Source organism: Passer montanus, unplaced genomic scaffold (genome assembly GCF_014805655.1).
Source record: "Passer montanus isolate IOZ18808 unplaced genomic scaffold, ASM1480565v1 scaffold53, whole genome shotgun sequence".
NCBI classification, from domain to species: Eukaryota; Metazoa; Chordata; class Aves; order Passeriformes; family Passeridae; genus Passer; species Passer montanus.
In genome coordinates, this window is record NW_024370263.1 from 7,690,695 (window position 1) to 7,711,317 (window position 20,623).

The 20,623-nt window shown below is 47.2% G+C and overlaps 1 protein-coding gene across 1 annotated transcript in view; it reads left to right on the forward strand.

Annotated features, from left to right (window-relative positions):
• Window positions 1-20,623, forward strand: part of TMEM132C (transmembrane protein 132C) — a 171,552-nt gene that overhangs the window by 97,244 nt on the left and 53,685 nt on the right. Inside the window, exon 3 of the mRNA XM_039724889.1 lies at window positions 1,177-1,323. Coding sequence (XP_039580823.1) covers window positions 1,177-1,323 — 147 coding nt within the window. The remainder of the gene's footprint in view (window positions 1-1,176; window positions 1,324-20,623) is intronic.

Below are 20,623 nucleotides of genomic sequence, written 5' to 3' on the forward strand. Positions count from 1 at the left end.
AAATTAATTGTGTTTTGTTGAAAAGTTGCAAGAAGACAGGTACTCTCAGTCATTCCTAACGACAGCTTTTGAGTGTTTTATTGGCTGACGATGCAGAAAGATCAGTTTTTTAAAGAAACTTAGGTGCCAAGTCCTCAGAAAAGTCAAGAAGATACCAGCCTCTTGCTAGATGATGATTTCTGCCCAGTAACGAACATTTTGTGTTGCATTAATACTTTAGAAAACTGTGATTTTCAGTTCAGGCTGTGTGCTGTGGTGAGCTGTGGTGTTGGCTGGGGTCAGGCAGCCCTTCCCCTTCCTCTCTGAGGATGAGGCCACCCTGCTCACAGGGCTGGGGACTCCTCAGTGGCCTCCTCCCCCCTCATGCTCATCATCCTTTTGTCCCTCGCTGTCTCCAGAAGGGAAGGGCTGCATAGCTCTTCATCTGCCCCATTCCTGGTGTTTGTGGTAGGGCTGAGCATCAGCAGTTCAGCATTCCCCACCCAAACACCTTTGCTGAGAATTCCTTGTACAAATGCTCTTTAATTAGCAAGTGTTCTGTAATTAACCTTCCACGCAGTTGTTGCTGATGTTATTAGCATCACTAGATAAATACAGTTAACTTTTCCAAGGGCATAACAACTGAGAGTGGCAGAAATCTGCATCCTGTAGGAACATCTCTGGGTTACAAAGTCTTGCCTCTACCAACAGCTGCATTCTCTCCAGGCTGGAGATTTCACACAGAAATTTCCTTGGGAATCTGTAGGAAAGAGGAAATTGTCAGGCAGAGGAGCAACAACCTGTCCACTGATACTTGGAAGAATGTAATCTGGAATAAAAATGGGTTATTAAACAGCCTCCAGTGGAGTATTCCTCTGTGCAGTGATGAAGCTTGTGTTGGGACAAGCTTCTCTTTGGGAAAAAAATATTGCCTGAATAGAGAAAAGAACCTTGAGTGCAGGTTTGCTAGAGGTTCAGTTTGACTCCTAACTCCAGCAGGACATATAAAGGCCCCGTCCAAAAAAAAAATGTGATGTTGCCACAGGTCTGCATTCACAGTATCACTCTCCTATTTACTGCTGGCTTAGAAGCACATCTGGCACCTTAAGACTGATCTGCTGAGGTTCCCGTGCCTGAGCTGCATGCAGAGATCCCCGAGTGAGCCCTGTAAACCTCTCCCCATTGCTGTTTCCACAGGGCCAAGGTGAAGAAAGGTGTGAACATCCTCGGGGCCAGGACGAGTGACCCCCGGCAGTGGGACGTGAAGCAGGAGGTGGGCAATGGTGGCAAGCACTCCACCACCACAGTACTGTGTCAGAGGATAGCCCCAGGTTCCAGGAACAGGTATGAAACCTCATCTTCTCGGCACATTAAACTCGTTTATGTCCACGACAGCATTCAGGGCTTGAAGGACTTAAGGCTCATATCAGCACTGCTCACAGCTATTAAACCTGCAGCCTGGAAAGGTGGAGACACTCAGGGTAGCTCTGGTACCATCTGCTGACCTGCAATGGGTAATAAAATTCATCAGTTCAAAGGAAAAAATTAATAGAATAGACCTGCATTGGTGTCATTTTGGCAGCAATATGAATATTCTTAATTGCAAGGGTTTTACTGAACCTTTACTTTTTCTGGCTTGGTAGTTTTGACCTTGTGTCTCTGAATGTAGCACAGCCTCTGGGGCTGGTTCATGAGCAGGCAGGGAGTTCTTCAGTGAGGCACAGTGCAGGGTAATTCCCACCTCCCAGAGGGTGACACAGCAGAGTCCTGGTGGCAAACAGTGCATTCCTGCAGACCTGGGGGTTCCTCTGGCCTGCGGGGTGCTGCCTGAGGCAAAGCCCTGCGGGGTGAGCTGGGCTGGCACTGCCTGTCTGCTCTGCTTGCAGGGACCTGCTCTGGCTGTTCACAGCACAGAAGCAGGGCTTCCTCCAGCAGCAGGGCTGTCTTCCCTGGCACAGTAAAGTTGTGTGTTTTCAGTGGAAATCCTACTGCTTTTCCCAGGAATCATAATGAGTGCTCACAACGCTGCTGTGCCTTAGTCCATGCAGAGAAATTCCCAGTGTACAGATCCAAACAACACCTGGATCACAGCCCCAGCTCTGAGATTGCTGTTAGCCACAAACCTGGGCTCGTGGAGGAGCATCATGGAGTCCTTGGTGGGTGCTTTGTTATTGCTTTGTACCACGCCTTCAGGCACAGGGAACCTGAGCATTTTAGCTTTTATTTTTATTTTATAGTTTTATTTTAACTAATTTTAACTTCTGTACTCTGTGCCCAAGTACTGGACATGTGTAAAGTGCAGAAGCTCCTGTTGCCATGAGCAGCTCCTGATGAGCTGATTGTGTGAGTCAATGTGTTTTCTCTTGGTGACTGATCTCCCCCTGTCTTCATCTCGACCCTGAGCCTCCCATTGGATTTTATTTTCCCTGTCCAGCTGAGGAGGGGAGGGATGGAGCTGCTTTAGTGGGCACCTGGCATCCAACCAGGGTCAACCTACCTCAGGAGTGGTAAAGGGAAAGGAAAAATGCATCATTTGAGGCTGCCAGGAGTGAAAACGAAACCAGTTTGAAAGGGAGGACATAGCTTAGAACAGCTCTGAGCAGATTTGCAACTGCAGAACTATAATAGTCAGGTTATCAAACCCCAAATTAAATCTCCTCAATCCAATTTGCATGAAGTCTAATTAACCCATAAAAATATTTTTGGCACTAATTATGCAAATAAAACTCAATGTTTTAATTAATGCCTCTCTCATTTGTGCATGTAAATAGTTGCTGCCTTCTGAAAGCACGATGAGCTTGGTTTGAGGGAAATGTTTGTGTACAGGGAAGAGCTGGGTGGGGAGCCCTGAGGGGAAGCACACGGTGTAGGGGGCATCACCGAGTCCCTGAGGGTCACCTGGAGCCCTGTGCACAGAGCACAGACACTCCTTTAGGCTGATTTAATTTGGTGGAGGATTGTGAGCCCCGGGTGGGAACTCTGTGCTGCCAGCAGCCCTTCCAGGCTGGTTCAGCAGGGTGGGTCACAGGGGATGTGCAGTGCTGTACCCAGGTCAGTGAGGAGCAGTGCTGGGTTCCAGCACCAGCACTGCCTCATCCTCCCCGCAGCAAAGCTCACAAATATATTGGTTAATCTGTGTAGTAGAAGGAGTTTTCCACTGTGTTTGCTCAGAAATCTGCCTGCTGCGCATGGAGAACCATTGCACTCTTTCCCCTTCACACCCCTAGAGAAGACAAGTGCCCAGACTCAATAAAAATACTGATTTTTGTTCCCAGCTTTTCCTTTCTTGCACATTTCTCTGTCATTAGTGTGTGGATATAATTACCCTGTAAGCACTTTGAAAGAAGCACTTTGAGTCTGAATGCAACAGCAGCTAATACACCTTTCACATTATATAAATAATAGAACACAAGAGATATTTTAGATACATCACATCAGTAATTGTTTACCATTACCTTTGGAGAATTAAGTGGGTCATGCTTCCTTACTTTTTTAAGAAATACTTTGTGGTGCTCAAGCCAGGAGCCAGAGTTGAGTTTAAAATTATTCAGAAAGGCTTTGCAACTATGGCAAGTAACTGCAAACAGCTTGAAATCAGCAATGTTTGTGTGCCTCATAATGCATTTTCTGCTGAGACTCGAGTAGCTATTGATGAGGATAACAACAGTGTTGATTAGTGAAAACAAGGCTTAGACAACGGCTTGGTTGCTTGTTTTCCTTTGTTGCTTCTGCTTCTGGAGGTTTGCTGTGTGTGCTTGGGGTAGACAAACAAAGGATATTTTTGGTTAGTCCTGGAGCCAGCTCCATCTCTCAGTGCTGCCTTGGTCCCAGCCTAGGGCTCGTGTGGTCTGTGAGGTACCACTCACCAAGAACAGCCCCACTGGAAGGGCTCCTGCCTTTTGGGTGGCTTGTTCTGGGCTGCCCCAGGGCAGGAGGGCTGTTCCAGGGCAGCAAAGGGGATTTGTGCTGTTTGTTTTTGAGAATATCAAATTTCAGTGTAGCAGACCTGGATTGCTGCCAGCCGTGGGGATGAGGAGGGCGGGTGCAGGGTGGGAGTTTCTTAGGCTGGTTTCTGTGCCAAAGCCAAAGCACCAGAGCATCCCAGAGCTGAGTCTGATCTGGGCCTGACTCCTCTTGCTGCTGCACACGCGGGGTGTCCTGGAACAAGCTGCCCTTGGGTTGGCATTTGTGCCCCTGGGCAGGGCACTGGAGTCACCCAGCGCCGCGGATTTCTGTCAGCCAGGCAGAGAAACCGAGTGTGGGAGAGCAGAGAGCTTGAGAAACACTGACAGAATGGAAAACTGCCGTGATGGAGCACTTCATCCTCTTGGCCTTGAACCTTTGGAGAGGCCTGTGGGCTCACTCTGCAGCCATCTGTCTGATACAGAGGCGGGCTGGGGAAGAGTGCTTCCAGATGTTGCGGTGATGTTTCAGGCCGTGTCACAGCCACTTACTCCCTCTCATGTGCCACATGTGCACCTTCTGTTGGGCTGGGGGTGTTGTGGCTGGTTTTGAGCCCTGTCTGGGTATCTCTGCCTGCAGAGATACCCAGAGATGGAAACAGGAATTGTGTTACCAGGCTGTGTTTGGTGTCATTAGCACGTGGAGGAAAGCAACAAAGCCGCTGCAATTTGTGCAGATCCCTGCTCTGTCTGCTAGCACCATATGCTGCCAAGGATGTCAGTGAAATCAATTCCCTTGTGATTGAAAAACAAAAGTGAAGTGTGTATGTACAGCATGAGTCAGGCTTGAAGAAGTGTGAGCCATGTGGAGTGTGTCTGCCTGCAGCAGAACACAGCCAGCCCGTGCCCAGGATGTGAACAGACAAGAGCAGTCACACATTATGAGCAGGGAAGATGTTATTAATTATTTCAGAATTTGGGTCACCCTGCCCTGGCAGTTCTGGGTCAGAGTGGTTTGCAGAGCTCAGCAGAGTGGTGCCTGCTGACCTCAAAGCCTTGCAGCCCAAGCAGAGAGCAGGGTTCTCACACGGAATCAGAGGTTTAGTGCTTGTGGGTCAGGATTTGTTCCTGCCCTGTTGTTTATCCTTTTGACTGATAATTGAGGCAGGAGCAGAGCTGAGGTGGCACATGCCACTGCTGTAGAAGCTTGGGAAGTTGTACATGTCTGCAGGAGATCACATCTGTGTCTGCAGGGACTGAGCTGTACAAACTGCAGAGATGCTTTGGGAGGAAGGCACCAGCAATGGATGTCTTACACCATTAAACCCTGAAACAATTTCCATTCATTTACAAGAAATTCACATGTGAGCAGGCATTGTATATGGATATATGAACAAAAGGAGAGCTCAGGAGAGTCTCCATTCTTCACTGGATGTGGGGGGAAACGCTGTGACAAGGGATGAGGAAGAGGCTGAGGTGCTAAATGCCCTCAGCTGAGCAGAATGAAGCCTCCATAATTCAAGGGAAAATTGGAAGAAGAGCCTGGAGGTGCTGGCTGGCAGCTGGCTGAACATGAGCCAGGTGTGTGCTCAGGCAGGGCAAGAGGAGATGCCTCAACTTGCACCTCGGGAGGTTTAGATTGGATATGAGGAAAAGTTCACCACTGGAAGGGCTGCCCAGGGAAGGTGTCCCTGGAGTATTTGAAAAAGAAGTGGGTGTGGTGCTTGGGGATGTGCTTTGGTGATGGACTTGGCAGTGCTGGGAGGGTGGTTGGACCCAACCACCTTAATTAAAATCTTTCAGGCTGGAGCAGCCCTTGGAGCTTCCAGCGTGAGTCATTCTTGTGCTGAGCATCTGTGTGCTTCCAGGGCCATGGGAATGTGTGTGTGGCTGTTCAGAGCTGCAGCTGAGCCTCCACCTGCTGCTAAGCCATCCTTCCCTCCCTGCTTGCTCATCCCATCTCCCAGAGAGCCTCTTTGCCTGCTGGCCTTGCACCGGGAGGTGTCTCTGGGGTAGGATGCCTGTCCCTGGTCACACCAGGGCACAGATGTCTCCAGTGGGCAGGGAGGTGCCAGGACAGGCTGCACATCTGCACACACCCACGGGGACCAGCCTGGAGCAGTGTCTGCCCTGGGGCACACTGGGCTGGGGTTAGAAGGTGCCTTCCCAAAGGAGCCTTTCACATGGCTGCTCTTCTGCTGCTGGGATGGCAGCAGGGTTCATCAGAGCCCCGAGCCGGGAGGAGGATGGATGGATGGATGGATGGAGGATGGAGGATGAGTCTGTTGGATTTCAACAGAACCACTGTTAGACTTAGTCCTGACCATTCAAAAAATACTACAATAATCTTCATACATAACTTAAAATGGTATTAGCCAAAGAGTAAGGCAAGCCCATGAGATTTTTTTATCTAAGAGAAGAAATTAATTAGTAGAGATGAGATAAGAAAATGCATTAGAGATCTGTCCATTATCTCTACAGAACTTCCAGTTGCAATAATTGTTCTTTTTTTTTAATCTACTTTGGAGTTCCTGGGTCTGTTGAGAAGCAGCAGGGCTGAAGCTCCAAGAGAAAGGGCATTCTTCACATATTTCTTGCCCAAATGACAGCATCAAATGTGTTTGCACAGCAAATTTGTATCATTTGGAAAAGCTCTTTACATGCTTATCAAAACCCAATGCTGGAGGCTCAGTCAATGCCTGCAGTAGCCCAGCCTTGCTGAGAGCTGCAGCCACTGCCTGCCCTGCTTCCCAGGCAGGTTGGATGTATTGTTTTATGTCATTAGAATGTAAATAGAGCAGAGCCCACACAACAGAATGGATGTGCACTCGTGGAATAATGGGACAACAGCTCTCCATCCATCCAGACTGATGGACAGGTTCAATAATAACTGTAACTCCTGATGCCCAGGGTCAGAGGATTTTCTGACTCTCTGACAAGGTAATCATTTCTCAAGAGCGACCTGCAAACACGCAGTCTGCTCTTCAGCTTTCCCCTGGGCTCGGGAGGGTGTTCTGAGGCACTCCTGGATATGCAGGAGGAGAAGCTGCCTGTCCCAGTGGCATCTTCTGCCCCCCTGCTGCCTCCTGCCCCCTGCACTCAGCAATCCCCGTGTCAGCGAGCTGTAGCTCACAGTGGAGTTACCCACAGGGATCCCCAATGCAGCCCATCCCTGGGCTGAGCTCCTGCTCATTTCCTCTTGGCGAAATCTCTAAATCTGCTCTGGGGCCAGCTCAGCCCTTACTTCTGTGTGACACTGGATGGCTTAGCTGCTATTGTGACAGAGCCTTCCTCGTGCTTTGGAGCAGGGGAAGATAAGAGACAAAAGATGCAGCACTGGGGAGGAGGAATTTGTGCGTGTGTATTTTTTTCTGCCCCTGCCTTTGAAGCAGAAACATCTGCTGAGAGCCGCAAACAGCTGAGTTCAGCAATACCACATCACGCTGCCAAGCAACTCTGCTTTCCTCTGGAACTTTCACAGCGCAGGAAATAAATCAGTCAGGCAGTAAAGAATGGAGAAAATTTAGGAAAAAGTGCCAAAAGCCAAACCTTTCAAGAATAAAGTGAATAAGAACTTTGTAAGTGTTCGGCGAAGCGAATTGAAATATGTTTCTTACACATGTAAGCCCTCTGTGCTTGAGGAATTTTGTAATAACAAAACTCCTCTGAGCTAAAGACACTTAAAACTGGCGAGGAGAGACCTCTGGAAAGCTGGCTACAGTATCACAAAAGACAATTAGATTATTTAAAATATTTTTTCCATCTCGTGTCTCTGTCAGCTCAGTCACAGCTGACCAGCTAACAGTGGTGGAGTACCACCATTTATCTGAAACCTTTCCATTCCTTACACAAAATATAATATATTAGACAGCTCAACCATTTGTTTCTGCACTGGCTTACTGAGATTTACTCTTCCAATCAAAGTTACTTTGGTTTGATGTGTTACTGCCTATTTAAAATTCTGATAAAAATCTCTATTTCTTTTGTTATATAATAACAGGGACTGCGTTAGGAAACAGGTGGAAAATTATTACATAAATGCTGAGTCTTTGTAAATTGTACATGTTAAGCAAGGGTAGTTAGGAAGCCAGTTGGTGCTGGCTGGGAGGATTTGGGGATGTGCTGCTGGTGCTGTGGGCTCTGCTCCCCTGGCAGCAGAGCTGTCCCTGCAGCCCCATTGCTGCTGCTCAGATCCTTGGTTCACCAGCTGCCCTGGTGTGTGATCAGTGAGTTCCTGCACCCCTGCAGTGAGGGATGGCTCAGCAGGCACAGCCTGAAGGGCTGATGTGCCAGGTGATGTTGGTGCATCAGCCCAGGTGTGTTTGCTTCTCCGACTCTCTCCCATCTCAGGGGTAGAAAACCCTGCTCTTCTCCAGCTGACTTTGCAGAAAGGTGTTGGGAATTGCTGGGTTTTGTCCTACAGCTCTCCAGGACTTTTTAAAAGTGTCCCCTGCACTCCTGAGTTCCCTCTGCAGCAGGGTCCCAGCACATGAAACACACAATAAAAATCACCCCCCTTACCTGGTTCATTCTCTGTCTCTGCCTGCAGATGCTGCATGGAGTCAGGAATCTTTGCAGGCTGGCACAGATATATCAGGAATTTGTTGCACAGTAGGACCAGGCCCCCCAGAGGTGCCTCGGGCTGCAGGGACAGCAGCATTGCCCTGCACGCCCTCCCAGCTGTGAGCTCTGCTAGCACACACAACATTGGTGTAATTCAGGCTGGGCAGAGCACAGCCCAGCCAAACCCAGGGCTTCTGACCTTCTCTGAGGAGGGATTCCACCAGCTCCCCCTGCATGTTTTACACACTAGAGCAGGGATAGTACATGGCCTTTTACAAGCTTAGGAAGTAAAAACCTTTGCCTGTTACAGGAAAAGCAACTCCTGTAGTTTAAGGAACTGTCTTGTATCAGAGATCATTGCACTGAGAGAGGAGTTACTCTGCTGGCTTCTATAAATCATCATTTGCAAATCATAATTTATCTCCAGCTCAGGCTGCAGGGAGACCTCTGGTATGTCACCTTCTGGGAATGACAGAAGGTCTTGGGTTTTTTCACTGTCACTTCATGGTGAATATCAGTAAATAGTGACATTTGAAAAGGCAGCCTTTTCTTTCAGAGCTGTGCAGCCACAGTCCCTGCAGTGTAAATCAGTGCTGGATGTGTCTGGCTTTGTGTCAGGGGCTTGTACAAATCACCTGCTCTGAGGTGAGCCTTGCTCAGGAGTTGGTGGCTTGGAGGGGACATGGGAAGTGTTTGGAGGATTCTCTGCATTGCCTGAAAGCTTAACAAGCTAGAGCCTGGCTGCTCTTTTGAAAGGTGGTAAATGTGTGAATTCCACAAGAAAAGGTCAAGTCCTGGCTAAGTAAGTGCCTGGACTCCTGTTTCTTTGAGTAGAAGTTATGGAGCTGTAGAAGTTAAGCTCTGTAAGCACATCCTTTTGCAGTGCTTTCAAGATAAGGAATGGAAAATGAAATGGCAGTAGCAGTATTATACAAAAGTTGCTAATGTTTTTTGATGCATTTTTTCTTTAAGCAAGGCAAGTCAATGGTTTTTCTTGAAAAATCTGTGATGTGTCCCTGTTGCTCTGAAGGCTGAGGATGAGGAGTGTCAAGGACTGGTTTAAATCAGTCCATTCCCACTGAAACAATGTAGAGGGGTTTTTCCCTGTCATTCACAAAAACTCCCACAACTTTGCTGTGATTCCATTACCAACATGCCAGTGATCTCATGGGGAAGTGAGTTTTTTAAAGAAACCTGAGATGTTTGTTGGAGAGAGGCTTTTGGATCAGTCAGTGCTGAATTCCTGATGGCTTGCCAGGAAGTTCAGTCCCAGTTAAGTTTCCAGGGAAGAACCCTTGTCTTCATTGAAGCAAATGGCAAAATTTCCTTTGCAGACTGAATTTCAGCCCAAGTTTAGAATAAATTTTCACTTTTCTCTTGTTTCTCCTCTCTGGCGTACAGCTCAGAAAAGCAGGTGATCTCTTTTCCATCCAGGGCTGTGACAAGGGCTTCCACGTGTGCACCCTCATACATGATGGTAATTATTACAAAAAGGAGTTTGAAGTAACACCCCATTGATTTTTGGTTTCCATGCTGCAGATTAATGGACTGAGCACGCACTCTGTGTAATCATACTGGTAGAAATTCAATAATGACTCTGCCAGAGTACTCAAGTGACCTCAGACACTGAATTCATCCCTATTTCCACTATTTTTAATGAGACTGGCATATTTAGCATGCCATCGGATGGTTTGGAAAGCAAAGTGTCCTGTCCACCAAAGCAATACTGATGGGTCAACACTGAATTTCAGTGTTTACCTGTGCTTTTAGCCAGAATTCACAGGGTCTGTGTGCCAGAGAATTCATTCACTGGGATGTACTGAGCAAAAGAAATCTGTGATGTGCATGATCTGCAGGCTGCACTCCACCAGAACAAGATTTCAGCCAAACCAGAGCTCAGCAAGTGCCACTGACAATCCCCAGAGGAGCAGCATCTCTCTGGTTAGTTTAGCAATTGTTCACTTGGGTTTGGAGGCTTTAATTGCTTGTGATTATCATTTCCTATGGCGTTTCTTGTCATGTCTGAGGAAGTGCAGGAGCGTGGTGAGGCTCTCCACTTGGAGATGCTATTTGTCAATTTTTATCTTGAGAAATGCCCGGAGATTTAATGAGGCTGGTAGGGAATATTTAAAAGCTGAATCTGTTCTTTGCTGGGGATGTTTGGCTGGCTGTGTGTGTGCAGTTCCACAGTTTGGTTGTGCCTGCTGTGATCTCCTCACCAGCTGTAAAGCTCCTGTACATTGCAGACAAACATTGTTTAAATGCAGGGTAAATTCCCAACAGAACTCCTGGAAAAGTTAACCTGGAAATGTCATGGTAAGGGCAGGTCACTGAGTGACCACACTCAGAGCTGGCCAGAAACTCAGCTTTTGCTAACATCACTCCCAGAACCACCCAGGAAGGGGATTGTTGCCATGTTCTGTTAATTAAAGCTGTGTTAATTATTTTGACAGGCAGGCTCTCCTGTTCTCTTCAGAATTTCTGGGGCTGGTAGAGTTGCTGAGGTGAGATGAAACACAAAGTCATCAAACATGATATAATTGCCACATCCCTCAGTGATGCAAATCAGCAGAGATTTGTTGTGGTTCACTGTGGATCACACATTAATTCACTGTGGGTTTATTAAACTAAAAAATCCCCCAAGATCCCCAGAGCTGTAGAGCAGAGTGCATTTAGAGCAAAGCCAGCACACTCGAGGGCAAGTGGCTTTTACGTGTTGTGCATAAATAGGCTCTGACTTCTTAAATGTTGGGAAAGTATGAGCTGCTCACCACCATCTGCTCCCGGGGGATTCCTGATTTCCCTGCCTTTGCTCTGACCTCAGCAACTGATTCTGAAGAGATGTGTCTGTAATTGGCAACAGGAGTTAAGACCCAGCTGTGAGGAGGGAAAGAAATAACCAGGTTTGTAATTTGGAGCCTGATTCAGTGTTCACTGAAGAATGCCCAGCAGCTTTACATCTCTGTGTTTGTGGGAACATTTATCTTTAATTTGGGTCACACACTGACCCTGGAGCAAGGGCACACTGTGGACGTGCACGAGCAGGAGTCCTGCCAGGCCCCAGAATCTGGGCACCACACACATCAGGTTGTGGGAACATTTATCTTTAATTTGGGTCACACGCTGACCCTGGAGCAAGGGCACACCGTGGATGTGCATGAGCAGGAGTCCTGCCAGGCCCCAGAGTCTGGCATCACACACATCAGCTGTTGAGGTGCTTTAACCACCAAAGCACAGCAAATCAGTCCCATTCTTTATTATCTGCCATCTTTTCTGTGTGTTTCCAGTTTCCATGTGAGACACAGAGCAGAGTCTTAGTTTTAGTGACGCTCTCAAGATAAACCTAGCCCATGTGGAGTGAGCAACTGGCTGAAGTATTTATCAGCCTCCATTATAGCTGTTCCTGCCTTCTGGAAAATTATTCACAAATACACAAGCATGACTTCATTTTGCCAGGAAGCAAGACCATTAATCCTGCCTACTTTGAAGCCATGCCTTTTGTGGACTGTGGTGGGTAACTTATCTGTTCAGATTACTTAGATTGTTGGAGACTTCATCCCTTTGTAATGTTAATGACTGCTGAGTAGCTCAGCCCTGCATGAGAATTTTTTCCTTACATTTAAGACTATTTTTCTTTTCCATCTTACATTTTTTCTTATATTTTCCTGTATTTGACTATGCTTAGTTCTAAATTCTTGCATATCTTACTTTATTATGAATTTATTTTTTTTAATATAATAAATCCTCTTAAAGGGGGATTTGGTTTCTAAGGAGTTAATTGCTGTGTGCTCTTTTACTCATGAGCCAATTGAATCAGATAATTTGCTGTTTCCTGAGTAATGTCAGAGAGTGTACAGAAAGATCTTTTGTTCCACTGAAGATGTTAAAGAGGGTTTGAGGATTCCTTTCTCTGCAAATCCTTTACATGAAAGATTTACAGTATGTACGCTCCAAGATTTGGAAATGCTGCTATTTAAGCATCTACACATGTAATTAGTCACTAATTGTTAACAGCTCCTACTCTCTTTAGCTTTTTTATTAGACCTGTTCCAGATATCTCTGAAATCCCATTCAGGACAGCGTGTAAACCTTTCAGTTTTGTAGCTGCTGCTGGTTTGTCACCTTAGGCAGGGAATGATGGAATTTTCCAAGGCGTTGGAGTGCCGAGGTTCTTGCCCCTGACGTTCAAGAGCTTTTAGCTGATCGTAGCCCCCAGCTCCTATTTGTGGGACCCCAGCCTGGTCCGTGGTGTCCTGGGGACACCTCCCTCTTCCCAGCAGCACAGAGCACAGCTGTGGCCCTTGGATGCCCCTTCTTGTTCCACCTTCTCAGAGGGTCAGGCTGCTCTTTTCTTACCAGAGAATGGCACCCAAAATCCTGGTGGAGACACCTCGGGAGAGAGGATGGTGTGGGTGAGTGTGAGGATGAAGGGCAAGGAGCAGCTCTGGAGCACTGGTTATGGGATCAGGGACATGGAGCAGCTCTGGGGCACTGTTTATGGAGTGGGATCAGGGACAAGGAGCTGCTCTGGAGCACTGGTTATGGGATCAGGGACATGGAGCAGCTCTGGAGCACTGGTTATGGAGTGGGGTCAGGGACAAGGAACAGCCTTTAAAAGTTTTCTGTCTCTCATTGTAATCAAATGTAGATGATTTGGGCATTTCAGTTTCGTTCTTCCATGTCTCTGTATTGCTCTTTTTAAAATCTTAATGCTTCTGACTCCAATAGCCAAAACATCTCAATTATTGTCAGACTCCAAGGAGCTCAATGATAATAATTCTCTACAGGGAAAAAGATAGTTTAAGTGAAAGGAAGAGATTATTAGATGCAGGAAAGATATGTCAACAGTCATTCTCTCTTTGCTAAGTACTTGTAACTTAAATTTTAAAAGAAAGTATTGAAATTACTGCTTTTCAAAGAGAATACAAAAGAATAATGGTTGTTCTTTTTCCAAGGAAAGTCACATTTCTCCTGGGGCTAATGCCATAAGGTTCTTTCTTTGTACTGAAAACAGCAGAGTGCTAAACAAAGACTGAAGATTGAAGTTATTAGGGGGAGATCTATGCACTTATAATTTTATAGTTTGCAGTATGCCATTCTGGTGTTGCCTTCCTTCTGTGCATTCCTACTCACCAGGCTATAGAAACAGTTTCCATATTGCCCTCAGTCAGTGACAGCATTTTGACATTTGTCCAAGGTATGTAGATCTCTAACCCCCAGGCTGTTTCTGCTACCTGAAAACTTGTCTAGATTTGCAAGTCTGGAATTTGCAGGCTTTCCCAGAGTTCCCTAAAGATGTGTACAGTTAACCTTCACAGTCTTTGTAGGGCTGGTGTCCCTCTAGTCTCTTCTCTAAGGCAGTTTCCACAGTCATCTCTCATTTTGCTCTGAGACTTACTGATGTGGGTAGAAATCACCTCCCTAACTTCTCCCTCTCCTAAGATACATACTGGAGATAATGGCCCTTATTTCTCTGCTTGGCATGCCAGGTTAAAAATACCAGAAGCACTCAGCTCAGTTCCCCTCCCGTTCCAGTCAGGTTCTGGGAAGGACACTGATCTCATTAATTACCCCTTTGCAGCAGAAATGGCTGGAAGTTTCTTGGGTGACCTCTGGTCATGGAATTGCTGCTGCCTGGGGAGTCCCCATCACGAGCAGAGCTTTGGCCTGGGCCAGCTCAGGTCTGTTGGGTCAGAAGGGGGAATGGTTGATCTCCTGAATCCAGAACATCCACTTTAACCCCGTGCACTCTGTCCTGGGTGCTGCTTCTGTCCAGCCATGCCCAGAAAGCTGCCCATGCTCTGGGGCTGGGTGGAGGAGAGCTGGCTGGTTTGTGATGGGCTGGTTTGTAATGGGTGGTTTGTGATGGGCTGGCTGGTTTGTGATGGGCTGGCTGGTTTGTGATGGGTGGTTTGTGATGGGTGGTTTGTGATGGGCTGGGTGGTTTGTGAAGGGTGGTTTGTAATGGGTGGTTTGTGATGGGCTGGGTGGTTTGTGATGGCTGGTTTGTGATGGGCTGGCTGGTTTCTCATGGGTGGTTTGTGATGGGCAGGCTGGTTTGTGATGGCTGGTTTGTGATGGGCTGGCTGGTTTGTGATGGGTGGTTTGTAATGGGCAGGCTGGTTTGTGATGGCTGGTTTTTGATGGGCTGGCTGGTTTGTGATGGGTGGTTTGTAATGGGTGGACTGTGATGGGCTGGGTGGTTTCTCAGGGGCTGACTGCTTTGTGATGGGCTGCAGAGAAACCTCAGCCACGGCCCTGGATTAGTGCCCTGTTCTCATTCTAGGCTTGTCTGAGGCAGCCCAACCTTACGTTTCTGCTGGACACTGATGAACCCCCAAAGATCAGAGCTCTGGTCTGGGGTGCTCGCAGTCTCTGCACTTCACTGCCAAAGCTGTGGCAAGCAGGGGAAGGCTGTGCTGTTAATTCTGAGTGTATTCAGTCTTCATTTCTCTCCTCCCCACCTTTAGCTTGCTGCCTAAAAGTGTCCTTTAGAGGAAGAAAGCCACAGTGCTCAGGACTGGCTGATCTGCCTGCACAAGCTGCATTACCCAAGTGCTCACTTGTCCTTTGAACACGAAAAGACAGACAGGTGGAGCCTGGGGTATTACTTGGTACAAAGCAAACATTTAAAAAGCACAGAGTTTCAGGTCCTTGCTGGTAATGGAAAGTGCTATTTTCAAAAGTGCCATTTGACATTTGGAAGATTAACTGGTATTGACTTCCTGTGTGAGTCGGGCTCCTGAGTATCTGAGTCACTTTTGGAAACCTGAGCTGGCCATCTGTTTCACTTAGGCTTTGCAGTGCCAAGCGAAGCAATGCATAAATACTTGGATGACTATAGTTTGTAGTACCTAAATTTTAAAAAAGCAGTTATTTCAACAGCCCGACACCTATTGGAATTTTCAGAACTTCTGGGGCCTCGAATTCCCAGTGCCTGGGAGAAAGCAGAGGCATTTGAAAGCAATCAGAGTCTGAAAGGAACTTGTGTTCTTGAAAACCCCAGAGCTACCCCAGCACTTTGGAATGTGGCAGCAAGGTACTTCTAGAAATTTCACCTGCATCCCAAGGAGAATCTTGCAACAGACTTAAACGTGAAAGCAAAATGAATTTCTGAAAACAGAGCCAAAAAGTGAGGTGTAAAACAGTAACATACATAATGTCCTGGTCCAAATTTGTGTTCAGATTGAGATGGAGGAAGTAAGAAAGGAAATGCAGGGACCTGCTCTATGTGGGGCTGCAGGGAAAGGCAGGCTTGTGCTGCACAGTGGCTGCTAGTTTTTGCTTAAAGATAGCACTGCATTTTTTCTTTATTTCATTATAAGTAACTGCGTGCTGATTGTTCTAAAGGAATTTAGAATAATGGCTGGTATTTGAGTTTATTCCTGCAGCTGGATCAGGAGTGTAGAACAGCCTCGGTTTCATGACTTCTTAGCTTTGACATAATTAAAGAGTCATTGGACTTTCTGGGTGAGGTGGATCTGAACTGGTTAACATGAGAGTAGATGCAAATCATTTCAAAAATATTTGGTTCCTGCTATATAATTCAGTGATTTCCTTTATTCCAATGTCAGAGCACTCAAAGCCTCCCTCACACAGCAGGCAGGGCTCTGCAAACTCCTCAGGACTCAATTTAAACATGGGTGTATTGTTTGTGTCCTCATTTCTCCCATGAACTCCTGCATGACCTTGGGCAAGTCACTTCAGTTCTCTGTCCCCCAGCTCTGACAACACAAAATAGGTTAATAGTTCTGTGCTGTGCATGGAAATCCTGCCTGAAAGCAGCAACAGAAATGTATTGCAATTGTTGTTGATGTTATGGATCTGTTTAAGCAGCGTGTCCTCGTGGACTTGTGCATCATACAGCAGCCCCTCTGATGGCAGCAGGGCTGTTTACACACTCAAAGTGCTTTGCTGGACCATGGCCAGAAAACAGGGATGAACCCACAACCAGCAGATACTCCCCAGGGCATTTAGCAGCAGGAATGATGGTTCAGAGCCCCACTAGGAGGTAGGTGAGGTGTATAAATAATTGTCATCGGGGTTTAGGCATTCAGGAGGCGCAGTCTGCTTTGCATGTAAACAAAATGTAGGTCTTGAGGGAGTCTGTGTCTCAGCTAAATCTGCTCATGTATAAATCCTCTTTTTTAGGCTTTATATTTTGTAATCGTTGTAATTTAAATTCAGCTACAGTCCACAGGATTTGCACATTTTACCACCACTAAGGAAGTCAATAGGAGCTGTGCATCCCACTCCCCAGAGCTGCCCTTCAATAATTAACTCCTTCCCCTCTCCTAAATCTGAAATTAGGGACAGCAGCAGCACTTGAGACAGCCTTGGAGAGCGTTCAGCCTGAGAATCTGCGTGTGAAGGACAATTAATCCAGGTGCTGTGTGTTTCTCTCCTGCCTGCTGCCTTTCCTGGGCTGCTGCTGGGTCAGCCCCAGCCTCAGCCCGCAGCAGGAGGTTGGGCTGTCCCTGGTGGTTCCATGCCGGGGGCTCAGACTGCCAGCAGCACGGCCCTGAGCCCTTTGGATGCTTGTCTGGCACCTTTCCCATCACACACATTACATGGAATGAGCAGCTCCCTGTGCCCTGCCAGCTGGACAAGCTCCTCACCACTCACTGCTGGAACAAACTGGTGCAGGAGCCCCCATTCCCCCAGAACAGCCCCATTCTGCTGGCCCCTCTTGTCCTTCACGTGTTTGCGTTTCCTGGGCAGGAGTTGTGTTCTGTAGCTCTCCAGGGGTGACAGATGCTGCTTTGCCCATGGGCACAGGAGGCAGATGTTCCATGGAGTAGAACTGAGAGGAAAACTCCCAGCCTTACAAACACCATCCATACAAACACCCATCCTTACAAACACCATCCTTACAAACACCCAGCCTTATAAACATCATCCATACAAACACCCAGCCTTACAAACACCATCCTTACAAACACCATCCTTACAAACACCCAGCCTTACAAACACCATCCTTACAAACACCAACACCCATCCTTACAAACACCCATGTTTACAAACACCATCCTTACAAACACCCATCCTTACAAACATCAATCCTCACAAACACCATCCTTACAAACACCATCCTTACAAACACCAGCCTTACAAACACCCATCCATACAAACACCGTCCTTACAAACACCCATCCTTACAAACAAACACCCAGCTTACAAACACCATCCTTACAAACACCCAGCTTACAAACACCCAGCCTTATAAACACCATCCATACAAACACCCATCTTTACAAACACCATCCTTACAAACAAACACCCAGCCTTACAAACAGCATCCTTACAATCACCCAGCTTACAAACACCCAGCCCTGCCCACCAGCCATGGCTGAACCTTTTCCCCTGCAGTTTAACAAGTAGAATTCAAACCTGCAGGAGAGGGAGCGTTCAACATCACTCCCTTGTGCCTGCTAAGTGTTACAATTGAGAGAAAGGGAGTCTCAATACCTGTGTTACACGTGGAGCATTTTATTAACTCACAGAGGCACTTGGGGTTGGCTTTTTTTCCCCCTGGAGGCAATAGTAAAATTTGACAGGTGATTTTGTAGATGAAGACAGTAAACAGCTGTTGAAAATGGTAATGTCTGAGTGGTTTTGTTGTTTCTATGAAAACTTAGTTACACTCATTTCAGATTAATTTTTCATTGTCTTCTGTAAATGAGAATTGCTTACACGGCTGCTTCAAATGGGACTTTGATTGCTTTCCATCTACTGCCAAAACCCTAAAAGACTAAAAAAAATTCAAATGCATAAAACCACTTATGAGCAAAGATACAATAAATTCGTGTTACAGTGCATTTTAATTTGATAAAATAAAGTTTTGCTGTGCAGCAGTCTGTACTCATGTGAGAGAGAGGCATATACATTAGCCATTTAAATTCAGCACTGTGCTAAACAGCAATAAAAGCAATTCTGGCTGCTATTGGGAGCTTTTGGTGTGGTATTATGGAATTCCCCAAAAGTCTGAGAAGCAGTGTGGGAAAAATAAAACGAAATGTACTCGTGGAAAAGGAAGTGCAAGTGCAGTGTTGCAGAGAGGGGTGGAGAAGGTGGAGCTCAGTTCAGCCCCAGATTTGTGCTCCCTTTTTGGGGGTATGGAAGGAAGGGCTGTCCTTGCCATCCAGGCACAGCACTGGGCTGTTTGGGGGGATCTGGAGCAGCTCGGTTCTCAGTTCATCAGTGAACTGACAGACATCCTTTCACACTTGTTGTTCAGTGTGCTCACACTCTGCTGTCGGGTGAAACCACCTCTGCAGTGTGCAGCACCACGCAGGGCTCGGTGTGCTCAGAAGAAGGAAGGCAGGACAAAGTCTCAGCCGTAACCTGCTTTGGAGCAGGTTAGAGGTGTTTACAGGGCTGAGAGCCTGCAGGGGTGATTGCACCCACTTTGGGCCTGGGGAAATGCTCAGGACCTGGTGGTTGTGAGCTCACAGAATGATCAGGCAGGTGTGAGTGAAAGTGCTCTTTTGTCAGGTCACACACTCAATAACACTTGAGTCCTGTGCTGACCTTTCGCAGAAGTTTCTTTTGGCATAAATGTCAGGAAATGCTGCTGGGAATGAAAATATTGATAAATACAGTGCAGGATCTAAATTGTAACTTCGGCTTGCTGGGGAGCAGCTATTTGGGCAGCCTTCATTTGTTTTTGAAACATTGTGCATCACCCAGTGCTTCATATCAGTACCTCTGAAAATGTTTCTAACACACATCATTTGCCTTCCAAGGCTTCCCACCACAGAGAGCATTGTTCAGAGAGGGAAATCGCTGCTTCTTTAACAAATTGATGCTTCAAAGTTCACAGCAGAGCCGTTTTTTACAACTGCTTCACCCGAGGAAGTTCAGCCCAGATGTGCCAATACATTTTTAAGGAGCTCCTGTTTTTCTTGCATTGAGCCAATTCTCCTGACAGGCTTAATAGGAGGCCAGGGAAGACAAATGCCTGGAGTGAGATCATGCAGCCCCTCCATGACCCACAAAGGGCTTTGACTCAGGCTCTGGACACCACGGGACCTTGCAGAAGCCAAGAGCTAATGGAGCTGCCTGCCTCTTCCCCCTTTCCAGAGCCTGGAAGGGGGCAGAGAGCAGGGGAGAGTTCATCAGTGACCAGGAGATGTGCTGTGGGTCCCCTCCTGTCGGAGCCCAGGACATCTCTCTGGATGCCCTGGATGTCTCAAAGCCCTGGCAGGGGCTCGGAGACCCTGGCAGGAAGCCAAAGACACCTGGGAATTAGATCTTAACTCATGGAGCAAATTGCCAACCTGATATGAAGAACTACAGGTCACAAAAGTTTAAGTAGCATAGTAGTAGCAATCACAGGGTGAAGGGAAAAATTTTGGAGTACTGTACAGGGGGGTTTTGAACCTTGCACAGGGGGGTTTGGAATCCTGTACATGGGGGTCAGGGGTTCTAAGATGGAGGGATTTGGGTGTGCCCTGTCCTCCTTCTTTCCTCTCCTTGGCATCCATGTTCAGGATGGTGTTGGCATGTGTGGGTTGGTTCATGGTGAAGGTGCACTTGCCAACAAGGGTGAAAAGTATTGGAAATTGAAGGTAAATATCTAATACGTAGTTTTCACTATAAAAGAGACAACCGCCCCGTGGGTGGGGGAGAGTGCCCTTGGCTGTCTTGCTGATCAGACCTCGGCTGGACAGACAGAAACACTTTGCAGATAAGGAACAATAAACTCAATTGAAGACCAAAAGCAAGAGTCCAGACTCCTTCAAAGCTTGGCCTGCCCAGAACCACCTTTTCCCGTGCTGGGGCAGAGACGAGTGACAGCCGAGCCCGGCACCCTCCCCTCTGGCAGAGCTCCCCTGCAGCGAGAGGCCAGGCTGTGTGGCTAGTGCCACAGCAGCTTGGCTAGCAGAGGGTAACCTGCCTCTGGTGGGGGATTTGAGATCTGGAGTGGGAAGGGGAGCAGATGCAACCTCAGCTGGGCAAATCCAGCCTGCCCAGCCTGCTTGCCTGTGTCTGTGTCACTTCCCCTGTACACAGAGCACTGCATTCACAAGGGCCGTGTCCTCAGCCTTGGCTTGTCACAGGAGGGTTTGTGCTTGCCAGTAAATGACATCAGTGATTCCAGAAGCTCCTTTTTGTGTCTGCTGGCACAGGTAGAACACGGGAGTGCTCTACAGTAATTTAATACAGCCAGTTTAGAC